This window comes from Equus przewalskii, chromosome 3, assembly GCF_037783145.1.
Source record: "Equus przewalskii isolate Varuska chromosome 3, EquPr2, whole genome shotgun sequence".
Lineage (NCBI taxonomy): Eukaryota > Metazoa > Chordata > Mammalia > Perissodactyla > Equidae > Equus > Equus przewalskii.
The window spans coordinates 33,913,873-33,935,833 of NC_091833.1; the positions used below are offsets into that span (position 1 = coordinate 33,913,873).

General features: G+C 49.1%; 2 protein-coding genes across 3 annotated transcripts in view; one reads left to right on the forward strand and one right to left on the reverse strand.

Annotated features, from left to right (window-relative positions):
* Positions 1-879: 879 nt before the first annotated feature.
* Positions 880-12,736, forward strand: MAP1LC3B (microtubule associated protein 1 light chain 3 beta). The gene is made up of 4 exons (XM_070612459.1): positions 880-1,187; positions 7,269-7,324; positions 10,260-10,366; positions 10,945-12,736. The coding sequence occupies exons 1-4, from the start codon at positions 1,148-1,150 to the stop codon at positions 11,117-11,119; spliced, it is 378 nt and encodes a 125-aa protein (XP_070468560.1). The 5' UTR covers positions 880-1,147; the 3' UTR covers positions 11,120-12,736.
* A 1,290-nt stretch (positions 12,737-14,026) lies between these two features.
* The window catches only part of ZCCHC14 (zinc finger CCHC-type containing 14), a 66,239-nt gene continuing 58,304 nt past the window's right edge, over positions 14,027-21,961 (reverse strand). For both annotated transcript variants that reach the window (XM_070612458.1, XM_070612456.1), the window contains 4 exons: positions 21,728-21,855; positions 20,610-20,750; positions 19,065-20,525; positions 14,027-17,896 (listed from right to left, as the gene is read on the reverse strand). In XM_070612458.1, coding sequence (XP_070468559.1) covers positions 17,841-17,896; positions 19,065-20,525; positions 20,610-20,750; positions 21,728-21,855 — 1,786 coding nt within the window. In that variant the 3' untranslated portion in view covers positions 14,027-17,840. The remainder of the gene's footprint in view (positions 17,897-19,064; positions 20,526-20,609; positions 20,751-21,727; positions 21,856-21,961) is intronic.

Consider the following 21,961-nt stretch of genomic DNA (forward strand, 5'->3'; position numbering starts at 1 on the left):
TGGAGTTCTCAAATATCATTGCCCTTTTACAAATGAGTCTGAGACTCAGAAAAATGGTTACTTAGCCAAGGTTGCTCATCCGGTTAGTGGTTGAAAGACTGAGGGGTATGGATACAAATAAGATTCAGTACTTGAGAGACTGGAAAATCCTCCTTAAATGAAAACAGCAGACTAGTGACGTCGGGCAGGCAACGGGTAATGGCTGACTTTACAACACATAAATCATCATGTCCTAATGGCCGTCCAGAAGTCACCTGCGGCTGCGCATCACAAGAGTCTGCCCAATGTGAAGGCCATAAGATACCAACAATGATTCTTAGACCTTCTCCAAGGTTAGATTTTATTAAACATAAGCTGAAACAACGCAGGTGAGGTTCTTTTCTTTATTCGGACAACATGAGAAATAGTGGACAGCTTCTTAAAAGGAAAATAACCCGAAAAGTACACGGACATGTGCTTGATCTGGAAAGCCCATGAAAAGAGATGAACAGCGAACACCTAAGAAACAACCAGCCGCCCCTAACTAGGGACCCTCACGGGACGGGAGCACAAGACTACTCTATTTTCGGGTAGAGACACATCGGCCATCAGCACCTAGCGCGGGACACCTAAGCGAGGCTAAGTCCAGGCGGCTAGGCCACGCGGGACGGCGCCACGTGGGCCCGCGTCCCCGTCCGCCACGGAGGGACTGGAGGCCGGGACCCAGGGGCGCGCCTGGGCTTCCCCGCCCCCCGCCCGGAGTTGAGCCGGGAGGCGTATCCACGCGTGCCTGGGGCGTGCGGGCAGCGCGAGGCTCCCCAGTCCCGGGACTCTCGCCTCGGGCGGGGGGCGCCCAACAGACTGTCCAGACACGGGCTGTCACCTGTGTCGTCCGACCCCAGCCCGCGCGCATGCGCAGAGCGCGCCCCGCGCCGCGCAAGCGTCCGACCCCGCCCCCCACGCTACGCGCATCCCGCTTCCGCCACGCCCGCCATGGCGGCGACCACGGCCTGCCTTGGCCCCGCCTCCCGGGACGCCGCGCCGGTCACCTGACGCAGCTGCGGGCTGAGGAGACACAAGGGAAGTCGCTGTCGCCACAGTCGGAGCTGCCGCCGCCTGGAGCAGCCGGGACCCCCAGCCTCGCCGCCCCCGCCCAGCCTCTCGCGCCATGCCGTCGGAGAAGACCTTCAAGCAGCGCCGCACCTTCGGTGGGTGCCGGGCGGGCCGGGGGCCGACGAGGGCCAGGAGGGCTGCCGCGGCGGGGGCCGCGGGGCCGGAGAGCTGAGGGGCCCCGGGAGGCCCGGGCCGAGGGGTCTGGGCTGCTGAGGCGGCGGGGGTCGGGGGCCCTGGAGGACTGAGGGGCTGAAGGCGGTGGAGGCTGACGGGGGCCGGCCCGGGAGCGGAGGGGCCGAGGCGGCGGGAGGGCCGCGGGCTGGCGGAGGGCCGGGCCGGCAGGGCCGCGGGGCCGGGCCGGGCCTGGGGCGTTCACCGTGGTCCCGCGGGGCGCGGGCGCGGAGGTGCTGAATCACCTTGGGGCCGGGCGGGGGCTTGCGGGGAGCTCGGCCCCCAGCCCGGACCGCCGTCGGTGTCCCCGAGCGCGGCGGGGCCTGGCGGCGGCGGCGACCCCAGGTGTAGGCGCTCGGCGCCGCCGGGGCCATCCCGCTGCCCGCCGCGAGCCGGGTCTCCGCCGGGCCGGCCTGGAGCCGCCCGGGCCCGTGGCGTCGGTGGGGACGGAGAGAAGCTCCGCTCCGCTCCTGGCGGCCGAGCAGCTCCGCTCGCGGCGGCCCGGGCCCCGCGGACGCCGCCGTCTGAGCGTTCCCGGCGCGTCCGTGCGGGAGAGAGGCCCGTTTGCTCAGGGCTGAAGCTCGAGCTGCTGTCTCTTTGGTTAGAGGATTCTTAGGGTATTGTGGGGAAACCTCTGAAGGAGAGCAGGTGGTGAGAGCAGGAAAAGCGACGTGAATCTGTCCTGGCGGATTAGCAGGCGGTGCCCTGGACCCTGCGGGCGAAGGGGCGTGGGGCCCCTTTCCCCGGTGATGCGTCCTGTGCACGCCGGATGTGGGGGGTCCCCCCTTAGCCTGCCTCCCCCGCCCCTTCTTCTTAAAGATCTCTTAGACTCGTTTTGCAGGGAAGCGTCAGGTATCCCTTCCTGCCTTTGCGCGCTCCTGATGGTGGTGATCGTGAGTGTCGGCGCCGACCGTTTTCACAGGTTCGGGCCGCGTAAATGAGGGGAGTCACTTCTTCGGAGAGAACCTCCCTCTAGAACCCAAGGCAGCCCCCGCTCGCGCGGGCAGCGCTCTCGCTCCGAGTGCGGGAGCCGAGGCCGATTGAACACCGAGCGAGGTCCTGCTGGCGCCTTCCGCCAGGGCGGCGAGGGTCCCGGTGGGTCTTAGCGCTCGCCCTGAACAACCCATCCTTTTGTAGCTGGAGGAACTGGGTGGGGCCCGGAGAGGTGGCGGCCGCGGTCCGCCTAGTGGCGGGGTCTGGACTTGCGCCTCTAACCTTCCGACGGGGATGCTTGTCCTCCAGCGGCTGGCTGTCGCTGCCAGCAGGTGAAGTGGCCCGACGCGGAGCCAAGAGCGCCGTGTGCGTGTCCTCGCAGATGTTTCCAAACAGCTCGTGAACTCCACGCGCTGTATTTGAGCAAAGTTTGGATTCCGCCTCCTCGAATGTAACAGTTTCGCATCATTTTCCTCCGGGGTGGCCCCGGTTTGTGCAGTGACAGATCCGTTTCCCACACACTGTTCACCGGCAGATTAGGTCTTAAGCTTCCCCATAATAAGGAAAGGGGCTGCGTGTCTCAGGAAGCTTATGTGTTGGCCTAGAATTACAGCCCGGGCTCGTCTGATAGTAGACTGCAGAGTGACATTTATGCCAGAACACGTGGAGCACGCCGTGAGCTTAAGCTGTGTCCCTGACTGATGGGTCGGGTCTTAGGTTTATGATTTATAGACAGATTGAGGAAAATATGTATTCTGCTTCCATCTCACTCAGTGAGGTAAAACCTGAAAAATGTGTGTAAGTAAAGTTTTATTTTAAATGCCCTAGGGAATCTAAAAGCAACTGTGCAAATAATATGTTGGTAAAATAAGACACCTTAGACTCCTATCCTCTATTTTTATCTGTTTGTAAGGCTTGTAAGGATTCTTAGAGACAGGAGGAAAAGGAATCTGGGGAAGTGTGTCTTGACAGGCATTTGGAACAGTATTTATTTCCACTTTACAGCTTTCGTTTGTTTGTTAGCCATCTTCTGTGTGCAAGCCTGAGCCCTGGGGAAGACAGAGACGACTAGAACTGGGCCCTGCCTGCCAGGGGCCCTCTGTTGAGGCAGGCAGATGACAGACAGGTCATCACAGCGTGCTGGGAATAACCGAGTACAAGAATCGCTCGCATGTGCCTTTGCTCTAAGTTGTTTGCAATGCTTTTGTTAAATATGCTGTTAGCCTCTGAAAGAGGGAGGGATCAGCATATGCCAAATTTACTGAGTGACTGCTGGCTCACTGCATTTCCACTGCAGCTGGCTGAGACACTAGAGACATTCCTGTGGGACTTTGGTGCTACTCTTTTCACGTTAAGGAAGTCACTTGTCCTCATACCTGAGTCTTCTCACCTTTAATAAAAATAATCACCTTTGTCTTCCTTGGGGGGCCATATTTTGGGAATAAATCAAGACAAAGAAAACTTTCGACGCTATCGTTTGACTTTGAAGCCTCACATTTAGAGCCTGTTTTGTTTTTTCCATCTCCATTTACCAAAATAAACCTGTTTCCTTGTGTTAAAAAAGTGTCTTCCCCTTCTGTCTGAATGTTTCCACTTACCTTTTATTTTTATTTATTTATTTTTTGGGGTGAGGAAGGTTGTTGCTGAGCTAACATGTGTGCCAGCCTTCCTCTCCTTTTTGTAGATGGGATGCCACCACAGCGTGGCTCGATGAGTGCTGCGGAGGTCCACACCTGGGGACTGAACTAAGGAACCCTGAGCTGTGGAAGCAGAGCGCACAAACTTAACTGCTACACCACTGGGCCAGCCCCCACTTACTTTTTAGATTTATTAGGATAAGCTTTTAAGTGTGAAATACATTCCAGGGTCTATTAAAGAGTTATTCATTTGCTAGAGTGGATTAATTAAATTATGGTTTCCCCTAACCTCTGAAATAATCTACCCTGACAAAATGAAGCCTTCTGTTGTGCAGAGGGTTGACAGCTAAGTCTAGACGGTAGAGCACCTTTTCTGCAGTAGGACAGACATAGGGACAGGTCCTAGAGCATCAGGGAGTTCAGCTGTGTGTCCTACAATTTAACTCAATTCTAACACTGTCTACCTGGTGATAACCTCAGATCCTACAGGTTAAGTGCTCAGTCTCACAAGACTGCCTCTCCTCCACCACTTAAAATGCTAATTGTGGGGCTGGCAGGGTGGCATAGAGGTTAAGTACAAGCCCTCTGCTTCACCAACCCAGGTTTCTCGGGTTTGGATCCCAGGTGTGGGACTACACACCACTCATCAAGCCATGCTGTGGCGACGTCCCACATACAAAATAAAGGGGGATTGGCACAGGTGTCAGCTCAGGGCTGCTCTTCCTCACCAAAAAAATAAATAAAATGCTAATTGCAAGTGCAGGTTGTAACCTGTGCTTCTGACAACTGGCTGTAAATCAGGTTCATATGAGCCCCTCATGTTTGATTAAATTGCCAGTGACTCACAGAACTCAGGAATACCTTTTACTTACTAGATTACTGGATTATTATAAAGGCTATTAAAGGATATGAATGAAGAGAGACGTAGGGTGAGGTCCACAAGAGTCCTGAGCGTGCGTGTTTCTGTCCCCATGGAGTTTGGTGTGTACCACTCACCCAGCACCTGGAAACTCTCTGAACCCGCTCTTTTTGGGTGTTTATGGAGACTTCATTACTCAGGTGAGACTGATCAAATCATTGGCCCTTGGTGATTAATTCCATCTCCAGCCTGTCTCCCCTTCCTGGTAGTCGAGGGATAGGACTGAAAGTTACAACCTTCTAATCTTGGTTCGTTCCCCTGGCAACCAGCCCCCATCATTTTCAGCTTTCTGAAAGTCATCACATTAACCTAAACTTTGGTGTGGTTGAACGGGGCTTGTGTCTTTATTGACATCTTCATCACTGTTTTTTGTTTGTTTGTTTTGGGGGGAGATTAGCCCTGAGCTAACATCCGCCACCAACCTGTCTCTTTTTTGCTGAGGAAGACTGGCCCTGAGCTAACATCTGGCCCCGTCTTCCTCTATTTTATATGTGGGACGGCTGCCACAGCATGGCTCGATAAGCGGTGTGTAGGTCTGTGCCTGGGATCCAGACTGGTGAACCCCAGACCCCTGAAGCAGAGCACCACTGCACCACTGGGCTGACCTCTTCATCACTTCTGTCACTTAGGAAATTCCAAGGGTTTGGGGAGCTCTGTGCTGTACCAAATGTATATTTCTTGTTATAAATCACAGTATCACAGATGAGGACCACTAGGTTGAGTTTACTGTTAACAATAGCTAAATTCATTCTTATCCTCATGCATTGAATAGGAATATGCACTGGTGGGAGTCCATGAGCTTCAGCCTTCTTTGTCTAAAGCAAATATGTTTAGTAATTTATCTTAGAAGCTGATTTAGATGTTGGATGGGGGGGCGGCCCCGTGGCCGAGTGGTTAGGTTTGCGCGCTCCGCTGCAGGCGGCCCAATGTTTCATTGGTTGGAATCCTGGGCGCGGACATGGCACTGCTCATCAAACCACGCTGAGGCGGCGTCCCACATGCCACAACTGGAAGGACCCACAACGAAGAATATACAACTATGTACTGGGGGGCTTTGGGGAGAAAAAGGAAAAAAATAAAATCTTAAAAAAAAAATTTTTTTTTAATTAAAAAAAAGAAATGTTGGATGGAAAAATGGAAATAGAACCTATGTATTCATATTTGAACGTGGGAATTATTTCAGTAGTTTTTATGGAGAATGATGCTAAAATGTTTTTAAAAATACAAAATTGGCAATGATGTTGGAATAAATTCACATTTATATAGGTCATAGCATCTTTTTCTGGAGCTACCATTATAAGTATTTTCTCAGGAAATTCATGACATTGATCATTTATTTGCAGACACCATAAGAATGAATTCTACTTTAGTAAATCAAGATGATTTTGTTAATTTTCTGTTGGAAGGTTTTGATTAATGCCATCTTAATCATATGTTCACATACTGCTTTAGATATGACATATCTCTTCAATTCTGTTGTCACCTAGTGAGAACTGGACTTGGCTTGGTTTGTTTCCTGTGTTACCCAGAGAGCCTAGTACAACTGTTGAAAGCTAAATAAGTGATTATATTAAGGAGGAAAATATAGAGATATTTTCACAAAAGGATTCAACAGATTTTGTGCTTTAAACTTTTATTTCTTTTGGGCACTGAGCGTAACTATTTAAAACTCAAATAGGGCACTCTGTTTTTTCCATATTCCTTTCTCTTGCCAGTTTGTTTTCTTTTAAGCACTATATCATTAAAAAGCTGGAAGTTAGGGGCTAGCCCGGTAGTGTTGTGGTTAAGTTCTCATGCTCTGCTTCGGTGGCCCCGGGATTTGTCAGTTTGGATCCCAGGTGTGGACCTACTCACTGCTCGTCAAGCCATGCTGTCGTGGTGTTCCACATATAAAATAGAGGAAGATGGGCACAAATGTTAGCTCCGGGCCAGTCTTCCTCAGCACAAAGAAGAAGATTGGCGGCAGATGTTAGCTCAGGGCTAATCTTCCTCAAAAAATAAATAAGTTCGAAAGGAAGCCAAATTATCAAACGTGATTTTTAAAAAAAGCTGGAAGTAGTAAGAGAAAATTGCATTGAAGAACCTATGGTTTATAATGGATTTCTATATCAACTTAAACTGGAAAATTCACAACACACAGGTGGTAAGAGTCCTTGGAGGAAAGATTGGTAATGCCATGCAGTTAATCTGCTGATTATCTCTCACTAGGAACCTGGGGTTCCAAACCCTTGAGAAGGAGGAATTCTGTGCTCCTGGTCTTATGTCATACCACCTGGTAGAGCCATGTAATTTCATGTTGGTTTCCATGTAAGTTGCCTTTAGCCTCACATACCAGCCTTTGCCAGATATGAAGTGTTGCTAGTGCTGTTTCTTTCAGTTCCAGGCAGGATATCTTTACTGCTTTGCTCTGCCACAGCTAAGAATAGGTGAATTCAGATATGCAAGTGACCAGTAAAAATGCAGGAAAGCAGCTGCATTTTGGCTCTCAATAATGCCTGTCTCTTCTTTTGTTGCAGAACAAAGAGTAGAAGATGTCCGACTTATCCGAGAGCAGCATCCTACCAAAATCCCGGTAGGTCGTCCCAGGCACCTATGTTTCAGTCGTTAACACTCTGCAGAAGAGAGCACTGCTTAGGGAGCAAGCTCAGTGCAGTGCTGCCATGTGCAACTACCTCACACGTTTCTCCAGGACTCCTCAGACACGCAACCCCTGGGTGCCAATTTTGTGCCATAGAATTGAGATAGCTTAATCTACACGTTTTGTTTTGTTTTTTTTTAATCTAATCATGTTTTGTTTCCTCCCAAGTCTGAATTTGCTGCCTTAACGTTACACACTTAACAAATCAAATGTATTTATTTGCCGGGGGAAGGGATAGAGGTGTTAACACTCTTAACGTTTTATCAGTGGAAGGAAGTATCCACCATCTTCTAAAGGAAGCAAAGACTGCTGCTGTGGGAAGACTGTAGCTCTCAGGATTTCAAAGAGACTGCAGCTCCAAGCTGCCCAGCTTTGGATGCCTCAGAGAAGTCTCTTATAACTGGCTTCTTCGCAAGAGCTGGAGGAAAGAGGCTGCTCTTTTTGGTTGTGTGTCGGGGCCTTGGCTGCTTGTTGTGCCTGCAGCGTGCTGTGCCCCAGAGCCTTTGGCGGTGGACCATAAGCAGGGTCCCGCAGAGGCTCTAGGTCTAGAGAGAGATGGCCAAAAGGAACTTTGGGTCTCAGACAGAGGCTGAACCCAGGCCCTAGGTTCAAGGTTACTAAGTGATCTTAGGCTAGTTAATAACATTCTGAGAGGAGCTGCCGGATTCTCCTGTGCAAAGTGGAAAGAGAGTCCCATTCCTTGTTGTTGTGGGAAAGATACACGTAATCCTGGGGACATGGTTTTCACCTCCTACTAATTCTACAGACCACTTAGAAACCCCACTGCTAAATTCCGTAGAAGCTTTCATGTTTTGCTGTCTGACTGGTCATCTCGTACCAAAGTGTGGGGTGAGATGGTGAAAGATGCCATGGGTTGGGCTGTAAGGTGCACAGAAAAGAGAATGAGGTGGGTCTGCTCAGCAGTTGCACAGCTGCAGGATTCTCCAGTAAAACACCTTCTCTGTTTTCCTTAAACTGGTTGGAAATTTCACAATCTCCTTGTCAATGTAAGGCCTGGGGGTGAGCCTTCTGGGGAATTTCCTTAACTTTAAGGTTTTTCTTCACCTTTGAGTACCTACTATGTTTACTAGCAGGTGGTAGCCAGTGGAAAATAACCAGCTCAGCAGTCTGCCAGGGTTTATTCCACAGCCTCTTTTTGAAATGTGATTATCTGTGTACCTTCACAGTAATCCTTTCTGCTGGTAGTTTCAGGCATTTTGCAGAAATCACATATTCATACCTCCATGTCTGTGCTTGTGACACTCTGACAGATTTGAGCAGCAGACCCACAGGCACTCGTTGAGAGTAAGATGGACGGCTGGACAGAGAAAGCACAGGCGGCTTGCGGGCCCCCAGTCTCCACTCCCCAAGGGCGGCCTTTTCCTCTAAGTTCCTGTCCAGAACTATTACCTCAGTGAAACATTTGAGAAGGCACTTTTCTGATCTAGCTAAATTCCTTATCCTGTTACTTATATATCTTCTCTCCTACATGAGAAGAGTAAAGGGAAAATAAAAAGTAAATAAAAAGAAAAAGAAAACTGAGAAATAAACCAGTCATTTATAGGGGAGTGTGTTTTTATGGCAATCACCACCACATAGTGAGTCAGGAGCAGCTAGAACAGCGCCCGTCCAGGCAGACCGGACTCGGCAATGAGAGCGGAAGTGGCCCATGGTCGTCTTATCCAGCATTTCCCAGGCTCCTGTGTGTTCCTTTATTGGAAGCATTCTAAAGTCTTGAATTTTTCTTCTCATTCTCTGACGACTTCTGCCTCCTCTGGAGCCAGCAATCCAAGATTTCTGTATGGCCTCTGATTTCTGCTACCACTTAAACCAAGGCACGTGTACCCACTGACACTCCTTGTGGATATCATGTTCTGAACACACCCTGTAGATAAAGCCCTCGATCTTACCAAGGAAGGTAATAACAGCTTTACAGGGCCTTACACAGAACCTCAGGTAGGTCCCATATAGTGGAACAATGGACAGACGGCATTTTCCCTCTTCTAAAGAAACATTACCTAAAGATGTTCCATTCCTGTCTCTCAGCTTCTCACTGTTGTGACAGGGTAGAGTGTTGCTGTACTTAGAGAGGGATGTCTGCAGTTCTCAGTAAACAGATGATAATGAGGCTCAGGGGCCAGCCCCATGTCCTAGTGGTTAAGTTTGCATGCTCTGCTGCAGTGGCCCAGGGTTTGCGAATTTGGATGCTCAGTGCAGACGTACACGTGGTGGCATCCCACATACAAAATAGAGGAGGAATCGCTCAGATATTAGCTCAGGGCCAATCTTACTCACCAAAAACAAAAAAAGGGACTCCTGCCATGTCACAGGAAGTAGTGGTATTGAATTGACATAGATAGATTAAAATCTTTACATGTTAAGCTGGTACCAGCCTCTCTGTTCTCATAAGGCTTGGGGTCTTTTCTGGCTGGGTAGTATATTGTCATGGTTCCAAATAACAAAAGAATATATAGCAAAGTTTCTGTCCCCATCCTGCAGCCACCCTGCTCACTTCCCTGGAGACAGCCACTTCTTCCGTAGCATGTTCTGTCAGGGATAGAGTCTAAGCTAATAAGTGATCGCTCTTGACAGGAGATCTGTGAGGAAACTAACAAATGTGCTATTTTATTTTATTTTTATTTATTTATTTTTAAATATTTTATTTTTTCCTTTTTCTCCCCAAAGCCCCCCAGTACACAGTTGTATATGCTTCATTGTGGGTCCTTCTAGTTGTGCCATGTGGGACGCTGCCACAAATGTGCTATTTTAAACCCCGTTTTGGCATGTGCGAGTTACAACACAGGAAGTATTTCATCTGCTTTCATTGTTAATGGCTATTTTTAAATCCCTTCTCCGGCTGCTTTTCTAGGTGATAATAGAACGATACAAGGGGGAGAAGCAGCTTCCTGTCCTGGATAAAACCAAGTTCCTTGTGCCTGACCATGTCAACATGAGTGAGCTCATCAAGATAATTAGGTATTTAATCACCTTTCTTGTTTTTTATTTCTTTGGGTAACTTCTATTCTTTATCAGACTTACAGGTAAATCTTTAGTTCTGATTAAAATCTATACAAGCTTAATAAAATTGTGTTTCATTTCTGAGTTTTTATATTTCTTACCTTTTGGATCTCATGTCCCTTCTGATTCTTTCATCATAACATCTAGTATAGCTGTTGTCTCTTAATCAGAAAAGTTACAAGTTTTGTGTAGCAAAATTAGTAACAGAGAATGTCGACTTGGTGCAATGGTAATAAATTGCACGAGCTTAGATCTTAGTTTGTAAATTGTATTTTGAACAGTTTTTCTCACGTTAGATACTAATGGCTGTTCAGACAGTAGAGTTTAACAGTGACCTGGGAATGTAGTAAGAACCATGTGTCAGGGATTATCACTAACACTGAGCGTGAGTATCCATAGAAGATGCCCTGTGCTTTATGAGAAGAAATAGTAGAGATAATCTTTATGCTTTTATATTGATTGGGTGGGGGTATCTTTACACACGCTCCCCAGTTATTGATGTATCAATATTTCTTCACATTGTTTTCTTTCAATAGAAGGCGCTTACAGCTCAACGCTAATCAAGCCTTCTTCCTGTTAGTGAATGGACACAGCATGGTGAGCGTGTCCACACCGATTTCTGAAGTGTATGAAAGTGAGAAGGATGAAGATGGATTCCTGTATATGGTATATGCCTCTCAGGAGACATTTGGGATGAAATTGTCAGTGTAAGACTAGAAAAATGCGTCTGTTCTAGAATTTTTTAAACCCTTACCAAGGAAAAACAAAGGGATGTTACCAACTGAGATCGATCCGTTCATCTAATCACAGATCATCAAAACAGTAGTGTTCCTGCCTAGGAGTTTTAGGAAGTTGTTTTTTTGTACTTAAAGCAGAAAAACTGAGCTGCAAATGAGCACATTCAGCTTTGGAAAACTATTATTTAACCTAGGCTGTCTTGTTTTCAAATTTAGAAGTTTAAAAATAAAATACTTTGCATTCTGAGTTGCCAATAAAATAGACCTTCAAGTTACTTTAATGCTCTTTCTCCAATAGGAATTTGCAATTTGAGCATTCAGAGACATGAGTCTCCTCTCCAGGTTCACAGAGCCTGCCGACTTTTATGCAAGGGTTTCTGCTCAACTAGAGCAATCTTCCCAGGAGGATCTGCGAGCATAAGCTGTCGAGCGTGGCCCCCAAAACGCATTTGCCGTAAGTGGCAAAAAGCAGGGCAAATGGGGGTGTCTGAGAAAACTCTGCACTGCTGTCTGAGGTTCCTGATTCCTGATAAGTCTCCCCCACGTCGACGCGCTTGCAGTGGGAGTTTTTTGATTTGTTCCCTAGATAGTTACACACAGAAAAGCACCGCTGCTCACTAGGAGCCTTGAATAATTTATCATTTTGATTTAGTTTCTCAAAAAGCCCAGAGAAAAAGAGCGACCTTTCTTCTGTTTTGGATGTTCTTTAAGAGCTCATAGCAGAGCCTGCTTGGGTAAATGAGCAAGCGGCTGGATCAGTTTCCTTCTTGAGGACAGTGCTGGGAGCGGTGGGATACTGAAAGGAAAAGCATTACCATTCAGATGCGCTTTCTCCACCCTGTGGCTTAAAGCTGTAGATGATCCATGTTTTATGTTAAGTGTGTGATGAAAATATGTTATTAAAGTTACAGCATTTTTAAGAGTATTTCAGTTATCACTGTTAGGTTGACCCACCATCAGAATTCCCCACCAAGTGCATGTCAATGGTGAAGAAAACACAGCAAGAGGAGACGCGCGCTCTTCCAGATGTCAGCGGCAAGAGTTAAACATTTTCCAAGTCCAAGTAGAATACATGACCAGTGCTTCCTCCTGCCTGCATGGGGTTCATATTTCGTGTGTCTGTGGGAGTCTCACAGACCACTTAGACTACGTGTCGCAGGTCACGATTTACCCTTGTGTATTTAGATGTGTGGAACATGTATCTGTTAGTGGAAGTTATCTTCGGGAACGGAGGGAAAAGCAATATTACTGCGTCTGGGCCCTCAGCCCCCAACCTCCCGTCCGCTGCTCTTCCAGCTGCATGCCGCTGCCCACATGGCTAACTTTGAATATGTATATTTTTACATTATGTAAATCCTTAATCAGCCTGTCTTGTTTAGACTGTATATGCCATTATATCGGACATTCTTGTAACTACTGTGTGATCAATAAGATTCCTGTAAGAAATTCTGCTTTTTAAAAAACAAAAATACCATGCTGAGAGGGGGACTTACATCCCACATTAGTGGGTGATCACTCTATTTATAGGATCTTTAAAACAAGTACATTTTTAACAAACTAAGGTGAATAAAGGCACAACTAAAAACTGTCATCAAAGCTCGCTTTTCTGGGTCTGTGTGGAGACTGTCTGCTGTCTGTACTGTGCAGAGCTTAGTGGGGCCTGTCCTTCCTGACAGCGCGGAGGCTGGTTGCACTGTGCTTGGGGAGGAGCTGGTGGAGGGACACCCGACTCAGGTCTCTGCCTTGTCACGGGCACCTTCCTCACCTGGTCAGGGTCCTGCCACCTGGTCTTGTCTGTACGAAACTAAAACCCTCTGAGAACTTACAGATAATACAAAGTATGAGGATGGATGCGGGACCTAGTTGTTTTGTGGGAATAAACACTTGAAAAGCTACCACTGTAAGTGAACAACAAAGTCAAACAAGTATTGAGAGTGTGTGTGTGGTCAAGAAGGCATGTGGTTTACGGTCCCTCAGTACCGACCTGGCAGCCGCATCGGGTAAAGACGTAGTGCCCAGCGTTACTCATCGGAACATGCTGGAGCCAACTCAGATTGAAGTAGGCACGGAAACGTTAGTGAAGAAAACGGCACGAGCTGAGGGAAAGGCTCTGCTTCCCCGAGTTCGCTGCTCAGCACATGCGCACGTGTCCCCATCTTCAGAGGCCTGGCCTGTGTGGTTCCAAGACAACCCTGAGGCCCTGGAGGTGACCCAACAGCAAGGCTTTCCCTGCCAGAGGGGCCAGCTGTGTCGCCTGCTGTCATTTACCTGGCAGGAGCCCTAACCGTGCCTGGAAGTCTGCGTGTGCGTATGCGCACGCGTTTTTCCTCTGTAACCACAGGCCTGAGAAGACCAAGAGGCTTTGGGGATCTCTGTTGGGGAAAAGGTGCCAGAATCCTCCCTCTGGTGCCTGGCCCTGCTCACGAGAACACCACAGTCCTGGTGGGCACATGCTCGTTAGACTGCCACCATCCCAAATCCAGAGCGAGGTCATCGCTTCAGATGCCAGGGCGCATTCACCACGCTGGGAAACGTTCATCTAAGACCAGGTCTGTCCCATTTGTAAAGCTGGGAAGAGGGCAGAAAGGACAGACGCCCTAGTTTGGAGAGCAAGAAGTGCAATTTATTTGAAAAGATGTGTGCTTCATATTCTATGAGACCAACACCTAATAAAATGAAACAGCTTTTTTTTTAAATTTTTATTTTAAGTACATTAAATTTACTCATAAAAACATTCTAAAAATGTACAATTTTTCTTTTTAACAAAGTATAATAAAACATAAAAACCCCAAAAACAGAATACTTGACATTTACAATTCAAAATCAAATTAGCAGAATATTAAATATTTACAAAACTATATCTTTTAAAAATATTTATAAAGTTACATGCAATTTTGTAGAATTGACATAAAAGAATGGCTCAAAAATGGGAGAATTTTCCTTCATTCCTAAAAAGAAAATATGTCCAATAGAAGCTGTGAAGATTCTTGAGTACACGAGGTCTTCAGTTTCTGTACCAAAGCCTTGTCTTTGTGCATGTAAGAACTGAGCATGTGAGGGGCTGGTACGACATCCGGGACCCACGACCCGTGCTCCCCTCCCTCCATTAACAGTGTAGTAACGTTGACCTTTGGCCTCAACCAGCACAGTAGGAGTTTTGTAAGTGTTGATTAAAGATACTTTCTGAACCTCGGGACTTTTCAATCACTGAGCCTCTTCAGAACCCCATGGCTTTACATGTCCCCTGACTCATTCTTGGCGAGTCACCTGCACTTTGGAAAGGACGGCCCACCCGCTCAGGTGCCACAGGCCCCTCCTCTGGGCTCGGCGGCCCAGCCGAGCCAGGGACACGGTTTCCCTTACGACCTTTAAGACTCTTCAACATGTAACACCATCAGTTAATCAGTGTATGAAACTAGCAAGGCATCCGATAACCCACCATGGAAGCAGGAAGAGTGACAACGTGACAGGGAGTGCAGAGGGTGCAACCCAATGCCCGCTCAGCAAGTGCTTACTAGCAACACTGGAGTGCGTGAGCCTCGGTCGGCCTGTGCCCAGACGGGAAACCAGCTGTGTGACGTCAGGCTAAGTTACTACCACTGCTCCCGCGCCTCCACACACCGTGTGTAGTGTAAACTAACTACGTCGACTTCTTGCGATAAAGGACCTAAATTCTAAATAGTGAATTAAAATACTGAACCTACTAACTACTATATTAACAAGCGACTCCTGTAACCTTTTGGAGATTATAGATGATGCTGGTTTTTTTTTTTTAATACTCAATCACATACCTGCTTTCAAGAAAATAATTTTGTCTTTATTCTAAGTGCTAGCTCCCATTTCCTCAGTGCTTTTTAGCAATTGAGAGTTTTAATGTTTCACAATTCCCAATTTTCAGTATTGCCATGAAATAAAAATTAGAAAATAAGGTAGAAAATTGAGTGTTTTGCTTAAAAAATAAAAGAAGATTAAATAGCTGTTTTATCCCAACATTGTATTCTGCTTCGATCTGTACACTCTACTGTCCCCATTCTTGGAGATTAAAAATGGGGTTAGAAGCTTTAATATATGACAGACTGCACAAAGCAAGTGGCTGATGCCACACCCACCTGGTTGCCACATCATTTGGAAACTGAGTCCACGATTTCAGGAAAATGACTAGCTTTTGAAAGGGTCGTCTGATGTGTTTCCAGCTGCTGAGGACGTCCTCTGAGGAAATGCAAATGCTCTTTAGGCTTACTGACTTCGGTTACTTTTGGAGAGAAATTCACCAGAGACAACACTGCTAGCAAATATCACCAAGTCCAAGGACAGGATTCACTTGGGACAAGATGTCACAGATCAGCAGCCGGATGCTTTGTGTGCCGTGTTTCCCATTGACCTTTTACAATTCTCAGCCTGGAATGGCCTCGCTGGAGGCGTTGCACTGCACGCACACTTTCAGACAACTGGGAATTTTTCTAAGACCTTTGTTGACTGGAACACAGCCACAATGTTTGAACTTACGTACCTCAACTTGAACGTCATACATCAAATCAAGGTTTTTGTTCTAATTTTTTGTTGTATTTAGTGCTAACCTCTAGTATTTATCAAAATAGTTATAAGGGTAACAACAGACACTTTCATTCCGCAATACTGACCACTAAAACAAAAAAACCTAAACAGGATTTTTTTTTGTTATGAGACAGTTTTCAACAATTTCACTGTTGAAACAGGATTTATTTAAAATATTTCTTTGTTTAAAAAACCAAAAAATTTAAAAGTTTGGCTTTCAGCACATACCCAGGCCACTGTGACGGCCCTCAGAAATATTAAAATGGTAAACATCAATGCACACTCCAAGTCTTCCCTTAACATATATGACGAGTTCCAGTCTAGTACTCTTTAAGGCAAAGTTGTGTCAGTTCTCATTGTTTTGACATTTTGTAGTGTTTATAATTTAAGAGATCAATATAACATTCCCCAAAACAGCCGCTGTAAGCATCACCATTGCTTCAAACTGTACGTAATACTGTGTACCAGGGAGAGAGAGCACAGAGGTCTGTCAATTCTGCATTGCATAGAAAGAAAACTCGACTAAAATAAAACTCTAAGAAATTCTACTAAAAGCCTTTCATAAAAAAAGGTAACAACTTTCTGCTTTAGTTTCTGTGCAGCCAGGAACCTGATGGCACAGCGTGAAGCCTCACGTGGCGCCGCCTCCAACTCGAGGGCAGTCTTGATTCACACCAATTTTGCGTGAGGCTGATTGTCCCATTTTAAGAATGGTCTGAATGTTGTGATTTTCTTTTTTTAAATAAACAATCAACTGGAAAAATCCCTGGGCAAGGCCTTACCAATCAATAATTTAATATTGAAGGCTTTAGCATTTAAATTAATATTATTATTTGAGCAGAAAATTCCCTTTAGCCTTGAAGGTCTAAGGCCCTAAATTTCAGACCCAAACGCTCTCTCTGCGGGGGCGGCGCCGGGAGCCGCGTGGTGGTGGAACTAGCCTTCTGCAGATCTGTAGCTCTGTACTGTTGGCGTGGTCTCTTTCAGAGTCTTACCACTTTCTATGGTAGCTTTCCAGGTAATTTTTAATGGAACTAACTATTAATACACAGCCTAATGCAAAAGAAGTTGACAGGAGAAAATTTCAAATCTTTTGCTCACAAATTCTAGGACCGTCTTATTGTTGAAACGTCTGTCTCAAGTGCGGATCCGTCAGCAGGGAGCCTTGGGTCCTTGGGAAGTCCGTGTGAGAGAAAAGAACTCGCGAACTGTGCTAAGGACGTGCAGCACCCGTGAGCCCAGGCACAAAGGCCGTGCTGCCACGTGACTCTGCCAGGTTCCTTCGTGGCGGAAGATGACAGGATGCAAAGCTACTGAAGGGCTGGGAAGGAGGGGATTCTGAAAGCTCTGACAACTCGGGATTCTCTGGGACTTGGACCCTTAGAAATTAAGTTGTTGCGAGTAACTATTTCTATTTAATGATGTAGTTTAAATTTATTTGCAGAAAAAAATTAAAAACCTGAAACTGCTACAAGTGTTTTAAGGAGGGAAAGAAATACTGAAATCTCTGTTGTGTACTAAGTCACGTAGCCTGCTGGTGCCGACGCTCTGAAAACGGCCTCTCTGAGTGTCCTGCACCGGCTGGCCTCAGGAGTTTGTCTCCCAGAGTTGCAGGGACTGACATCGGTTTACATTCTTCGGTAGTGCAATCCTTAAAAAGCCCAGAGATTAGTGCCTACCCACTTCAGGAACGGAACAAAACAAAACACAAAACAAGGGCGACATTTTCCCTCACCCAGGGGTGTCGAGAGTCCGCCTGATGGCGCTCCACCCGGAGAACTCCCACCTTCGGCTCTCGAGTCCACTCTCGTAGCTGCCCTGGAACTGCGTGTGAGCCTAGAAGGACTGACCCCGGCAACGCTCTTCGGGGGACGGGAGCTCTGCACTGCGACCAAGGGTGGAGGTGGCCAATGTCCCCCACCGCGGAGAGACCCTAGGCGAGTCCTGACATCAAGCTCCGGTCTAGGATTTTGGCAATAAAACAGTTGCACTCCTACACTAGGTTCTCTATCCAGCCTAGTAAAGTAAAGCACCTTTGGATTAAAAATATTAAGCTCAACAGCAACTAGACTTCTCGGTTTTGTATTTAATTTTCCTTATGTCTCCATGGCTTAATAGTGTTCTGTTGCCAGAGAAAAATATCAATCTGTGGAGTCCAGACTTTCTGCTGGAGGGGCATATTTCAACCTAAAAGTACCTAGAGAAAGGGGAAAAAAAAGATCAAATTGGAATCACTGTGCAAGTACCACAAATAACCGAGCTGTCCAGAGTCACTGCTCAAGACCCGGGGGCTGGAAATCTAGACCACCCGTTCTAACCATTCCCAACTCCCCGCTCCCACTCCCCGAACTCGACGCTATGTTCCAAGTTTACCAAGTCAGACAAGGGGTGAAAGGGCTGAAGAGTTACTCTTTTCCTGGGGCTCAGATGGCACACAGCTGGTGGGCCGTCCAACATGCACCCTTCCCTGGGACAAGGGCAGGGAGGCCTGACTGTCACCACAGGCTCTGGGCTCACTGCTTCCGGAGATGCAGCACTGTCTCTATCAACAGGGACGGCCAGAGGCCACAGTCACCCTCACCTGCCACCAAACCTACTGAGTCCGAGTTGTTTGTCTTTAAAGCTCTCCGGGTGGCTAAGATGCACAGACAGGTCTAGAGCAACCCTCAGAAGTCTACAGAGATCACATGACTCTCCAAGGTTGCCCAGTGACTAGTCACCGAGCTGGGGCCAATGCTCCCAATCCCATCTAATCTTCTTCCCAAACAAACAGCAAGAGCAAACCTGTTGTGATAAGCACATCAGACACATAGTGAACTTGACAAAGGACACAAAGAGTGAGTGCAAGTAAGAAAGGGGGGAGGAGGAAGATGGGAGCACAGTGAGTGAGGACATCACGCACCCACATGGCCAACAGCCTTGGGCACCCTGGAGGGGGAGAGCACAAGCGAGGACAGTGAGTGCCACCTGTGGCCTCTGAACTCACGCACCACGCCCATGCTTTCAGTTAAACGCTGGGGTGGCATCAAATCACCCACACTGCTCCCCTGTCCCGTGGCAAGAGTTAACAGACCACAGAGCCATCGGGCCAGCCCCTCTCCACAGCCAGCCAGTCACGCTCTAGAACAAGGAATAGACGATCTTAGAACCAAGTAACCCTTGTGGGGGCTTTACAGCCTATGAAGAATTTCACACTTTTTCCAAGAGCATTCAAAAACTTATTCTTTGCTTTAAAAAGAACGTTTACTCAGATTTTCATGAGAAGTAAACCGTGGTCTGCACCTCTCCGTGGGGGCAGCGCCGCACGGCTAGCCAGCGCAGCCCAGGCCGCCCCCGGGGCCCAGCCGGCCGCCGCCTGCCTTTACCTTGCCGATTGAAGTCCATGGACGGCTGCTTGCAGTCCTGAGCGCGGTGACCGGTGGCCCCACAGTTGTAACAGGAGAGATTCCCACTCTTTTTGTGACTGGAACCGTTGCTACTGCCCACCAAGCCCTGGGCCTGGTACACACCCGCCGCCCCGGCCATGAAGTTCTGCATGGGCGGGACGGCGAACGTGGACTGGCCGCCCAGCACGGGCTCGGGCGGCACGCTGCCGCTGTAGGGCGAGTGCACAACTGGGAAGGCGCCGCTGCCGTACTGCTGGGCGCCCACGTAGCCGCTGCCGCACACGGGGCTGAAGGGCAGGAAGGGGAAGGGGAAGACGGACGGCCCCGAGAACGGGTGCTGGAAATAGTTGGCGTAGCTGACGGTCAGGCCGCTCGAGCCGCAGCTCCCGCTGCAGCCGCATGACGTGCACACGACGCAGCCGGGCGGCGGGCCGGGCGCGGGCTGCTGGGGCGCCGGCTGCTGCTGATGGTGGTGGTGGTGGTGGTGGTTCTGAGCGGAGGCAGGAATGTTGCCAGGGGAGCCGCCGCCGCCGCTGCTGCTGTAGAAACTGCTTTCAGGGACCGAGGAGAGCGCAGGGCTGGAGCTGGGGGCCGGGCAGCTGGGCACAGTGGCCATGTTCGCAAAGGAGGTGGAAGGGTGGCTACTGGAGGAGGCAGTGTTGCTGTTTGCACAGAAGCTGCCCTGCAGGGGGCCCACGGGCACACTGCTCATCGCAGAGAAGGCAGCTTTGGTGTTGGCTGTGTACAGAGCAGTCCGGGGGTTTATTATTGCAGGGGGCACACTTATTTGCACGTTATTAGAACAGGAAGTTTGCCCAGAAATGGCAGAATCCGCAGGGACAGATGACGACACCAGAAGTTTGATGGGTGGCCGTGCCACGTGGAAGACGGTGCTCGATGTCCCCGCAGCTGCCGTGCTCGTCTCTACCACCAGGGCCGGCTGTGGGGCCGGCTTCATCACCCTGTCCAGCGCGGATGCGTGGACGACTTTGGCGCGGGGACCAAAGGAGACGGTGGGTGACACAGAGCTGCTCTCGGCAAGTCCAGAGAGGACCTGCATGGGCTGCGGGGCGGCGGCCGCAGGTAGCACGTCCATCATGGCGCTGCCAAAGCTCTTGTCCACTTTGATGCCGCTTCTTGGTCCGGAGACTTTACTCCTTTCTTCCAGAGACAGCAGCGAGTGCATAGAGGACGAGAGGAGCTTCATGTCCGCGCCGCCCCTTTCCGATTTGTGCACAGAATTCAGCATTCGGATGGGTGCGATGTGCGAGGCTGCGGTCATCATCTGCGGAGGCAAGGGGTGGTGGCCTGCCGGGTTGGAGCCTGCCTCGTTCTGCACAGGGAGAACCTGGGCCGTGGGTCTGGCGGAACTTGAAGTGAAATGATTGAGGAGCATCACGGGCTTCTCCTTGTCGGAGCCCTCCAAGTGGATCTCCACACCTAGGGATGGAAACACAGTGGTCACCATGGCTTCACAGGCTGGGGCAGCGGCAGCACAGCGCACGCCACGCCGGGCGTCCTTACGTCTGTCGTTCTCCTCAGCGCTGTCTGAGCTCTCCTCCCGGGCCTGCACCCCCATCGGGCTTGGGGAGGAGCTGGAGCACTCCGAGGAGCTGCCTTCCCGGGCCGGCTGGTGAGAGGGCTGCTCCACTTCCACCCGCAGCGCTGCAGAGAAGGGACAGGTGACAGTCTGAAGGTGGCGCCCAAGCCGACGCACCGCAGGGTGCCGACAGGAGTCGTGCCAGCTAGTGTCTCCTGCGTCCCCCTCACCTAGCTTCGTGCACATCTACCGCACCGGTTTCTTTATTTACATCAAGCCCAAGGAGGCAGGCACTATTATTTCCACATTCAGTCAGGGCTCGGAGACTCTAAGCAGCTCTAAAATGCCCAAGGTTCCACAGCTAGTGACGTAGCAGACGCCCCCACAATGCTCAGCCAGACGCTCTGAGGCCTCTCTAACTCAAACACCGGAGGAGAGGAGAAAGGCGCTCCCGAACCACCGCAGTGCTACACAAGTAATCACCCCCAAACACCGAGGCGCCCCGTTTTACGAGGCCGAGGGGCAGACGACCTTTTTAATCAAATAACCACTTAAAAGCCACACTGGCATTATTCTCTCCCTGGTTTCCTGTGACTCATGATACTTCTGCTGTATAAAGAAAACAACAGAGGAGCTGTTCCAGGTGTCCTCAGCCTTTCTCTGAGCAGAGGGGGAAGGCAGGGAGAGGGAGAGGATGGGAGCTGAACAATCAGATCACGGAGACTTCAGGGCCCCGAGAGCAGGAGGGCTGGCAGTCAGCATGACGGAGAAGTCAAGGTGGACCTGCCGGGCCACGACCTGACCACGACCTCTCTGCCCTGATCTTGGGGAAGAGAGAGATGCTCATCTGTTTTGTGGACTCCTTACTCTTTCCCCAAAGTAGTTTCTAGATCTAATTCTTTTGCCCAAACTACTTCAGGTGAGTCAGCAGTCTCCCGCTTCTAAGCCAAATGTCCCTGCCATTTTCCTATGGAGAGATAATAAAAGCTAAAATACGGAGAAGTAACTGTCAATACTGAAGAATGTAAATGGCAAAGGGCGCGATCTGCGGTCTAATTACCGCCATGAGCTACTCCTCAAGACGGAGCCAGCCCTCACCCACCTGCAGCGTGGCTGCCTCTCACAGCCTGCACGGGCCCCACGTGGCTGGTGGGGGGGACGCGGGCCACTCCACTGCTGGTGACCGGGGCTGGGGCTGAGGGGTTCAGGCACCGTTTCTCTGACTTCTCCCTGTGCAGTAAGAAAGCAGGCGAACAAGTAAGCGTTCCGTTCTTCTGCTGAAGAGCCTTGTAACGGCTGACGGAACCCTGCTTAAGCGCACGGATTCCACCCGAGG

Excerpts from the sequence above, each read along its gene's own strand:
- MAP1LC3B (XM_070612459.1), top strand. The coding sequence starts at position 1,148 with ATGCCGTCGGAGAAGACCTTCAAGCAGCGCCGCACCTTCG. Across the intron at positions 1,188-7,268 it reads CAAGCAGCGCCGCACCTTCG|AACAAAGAGTAGAAGATGTC; the intron begins GTGGGTGCCGGG and ends CTTTTGTTGCAG. Across the intron at positions 10,367-10,944 it reads GAGCTCATCAAGATAATTAG|AAGGCGCTTACAGCTCAACG; the intron begins GTATTTAATCAC and ends TTCTTTCAATAG.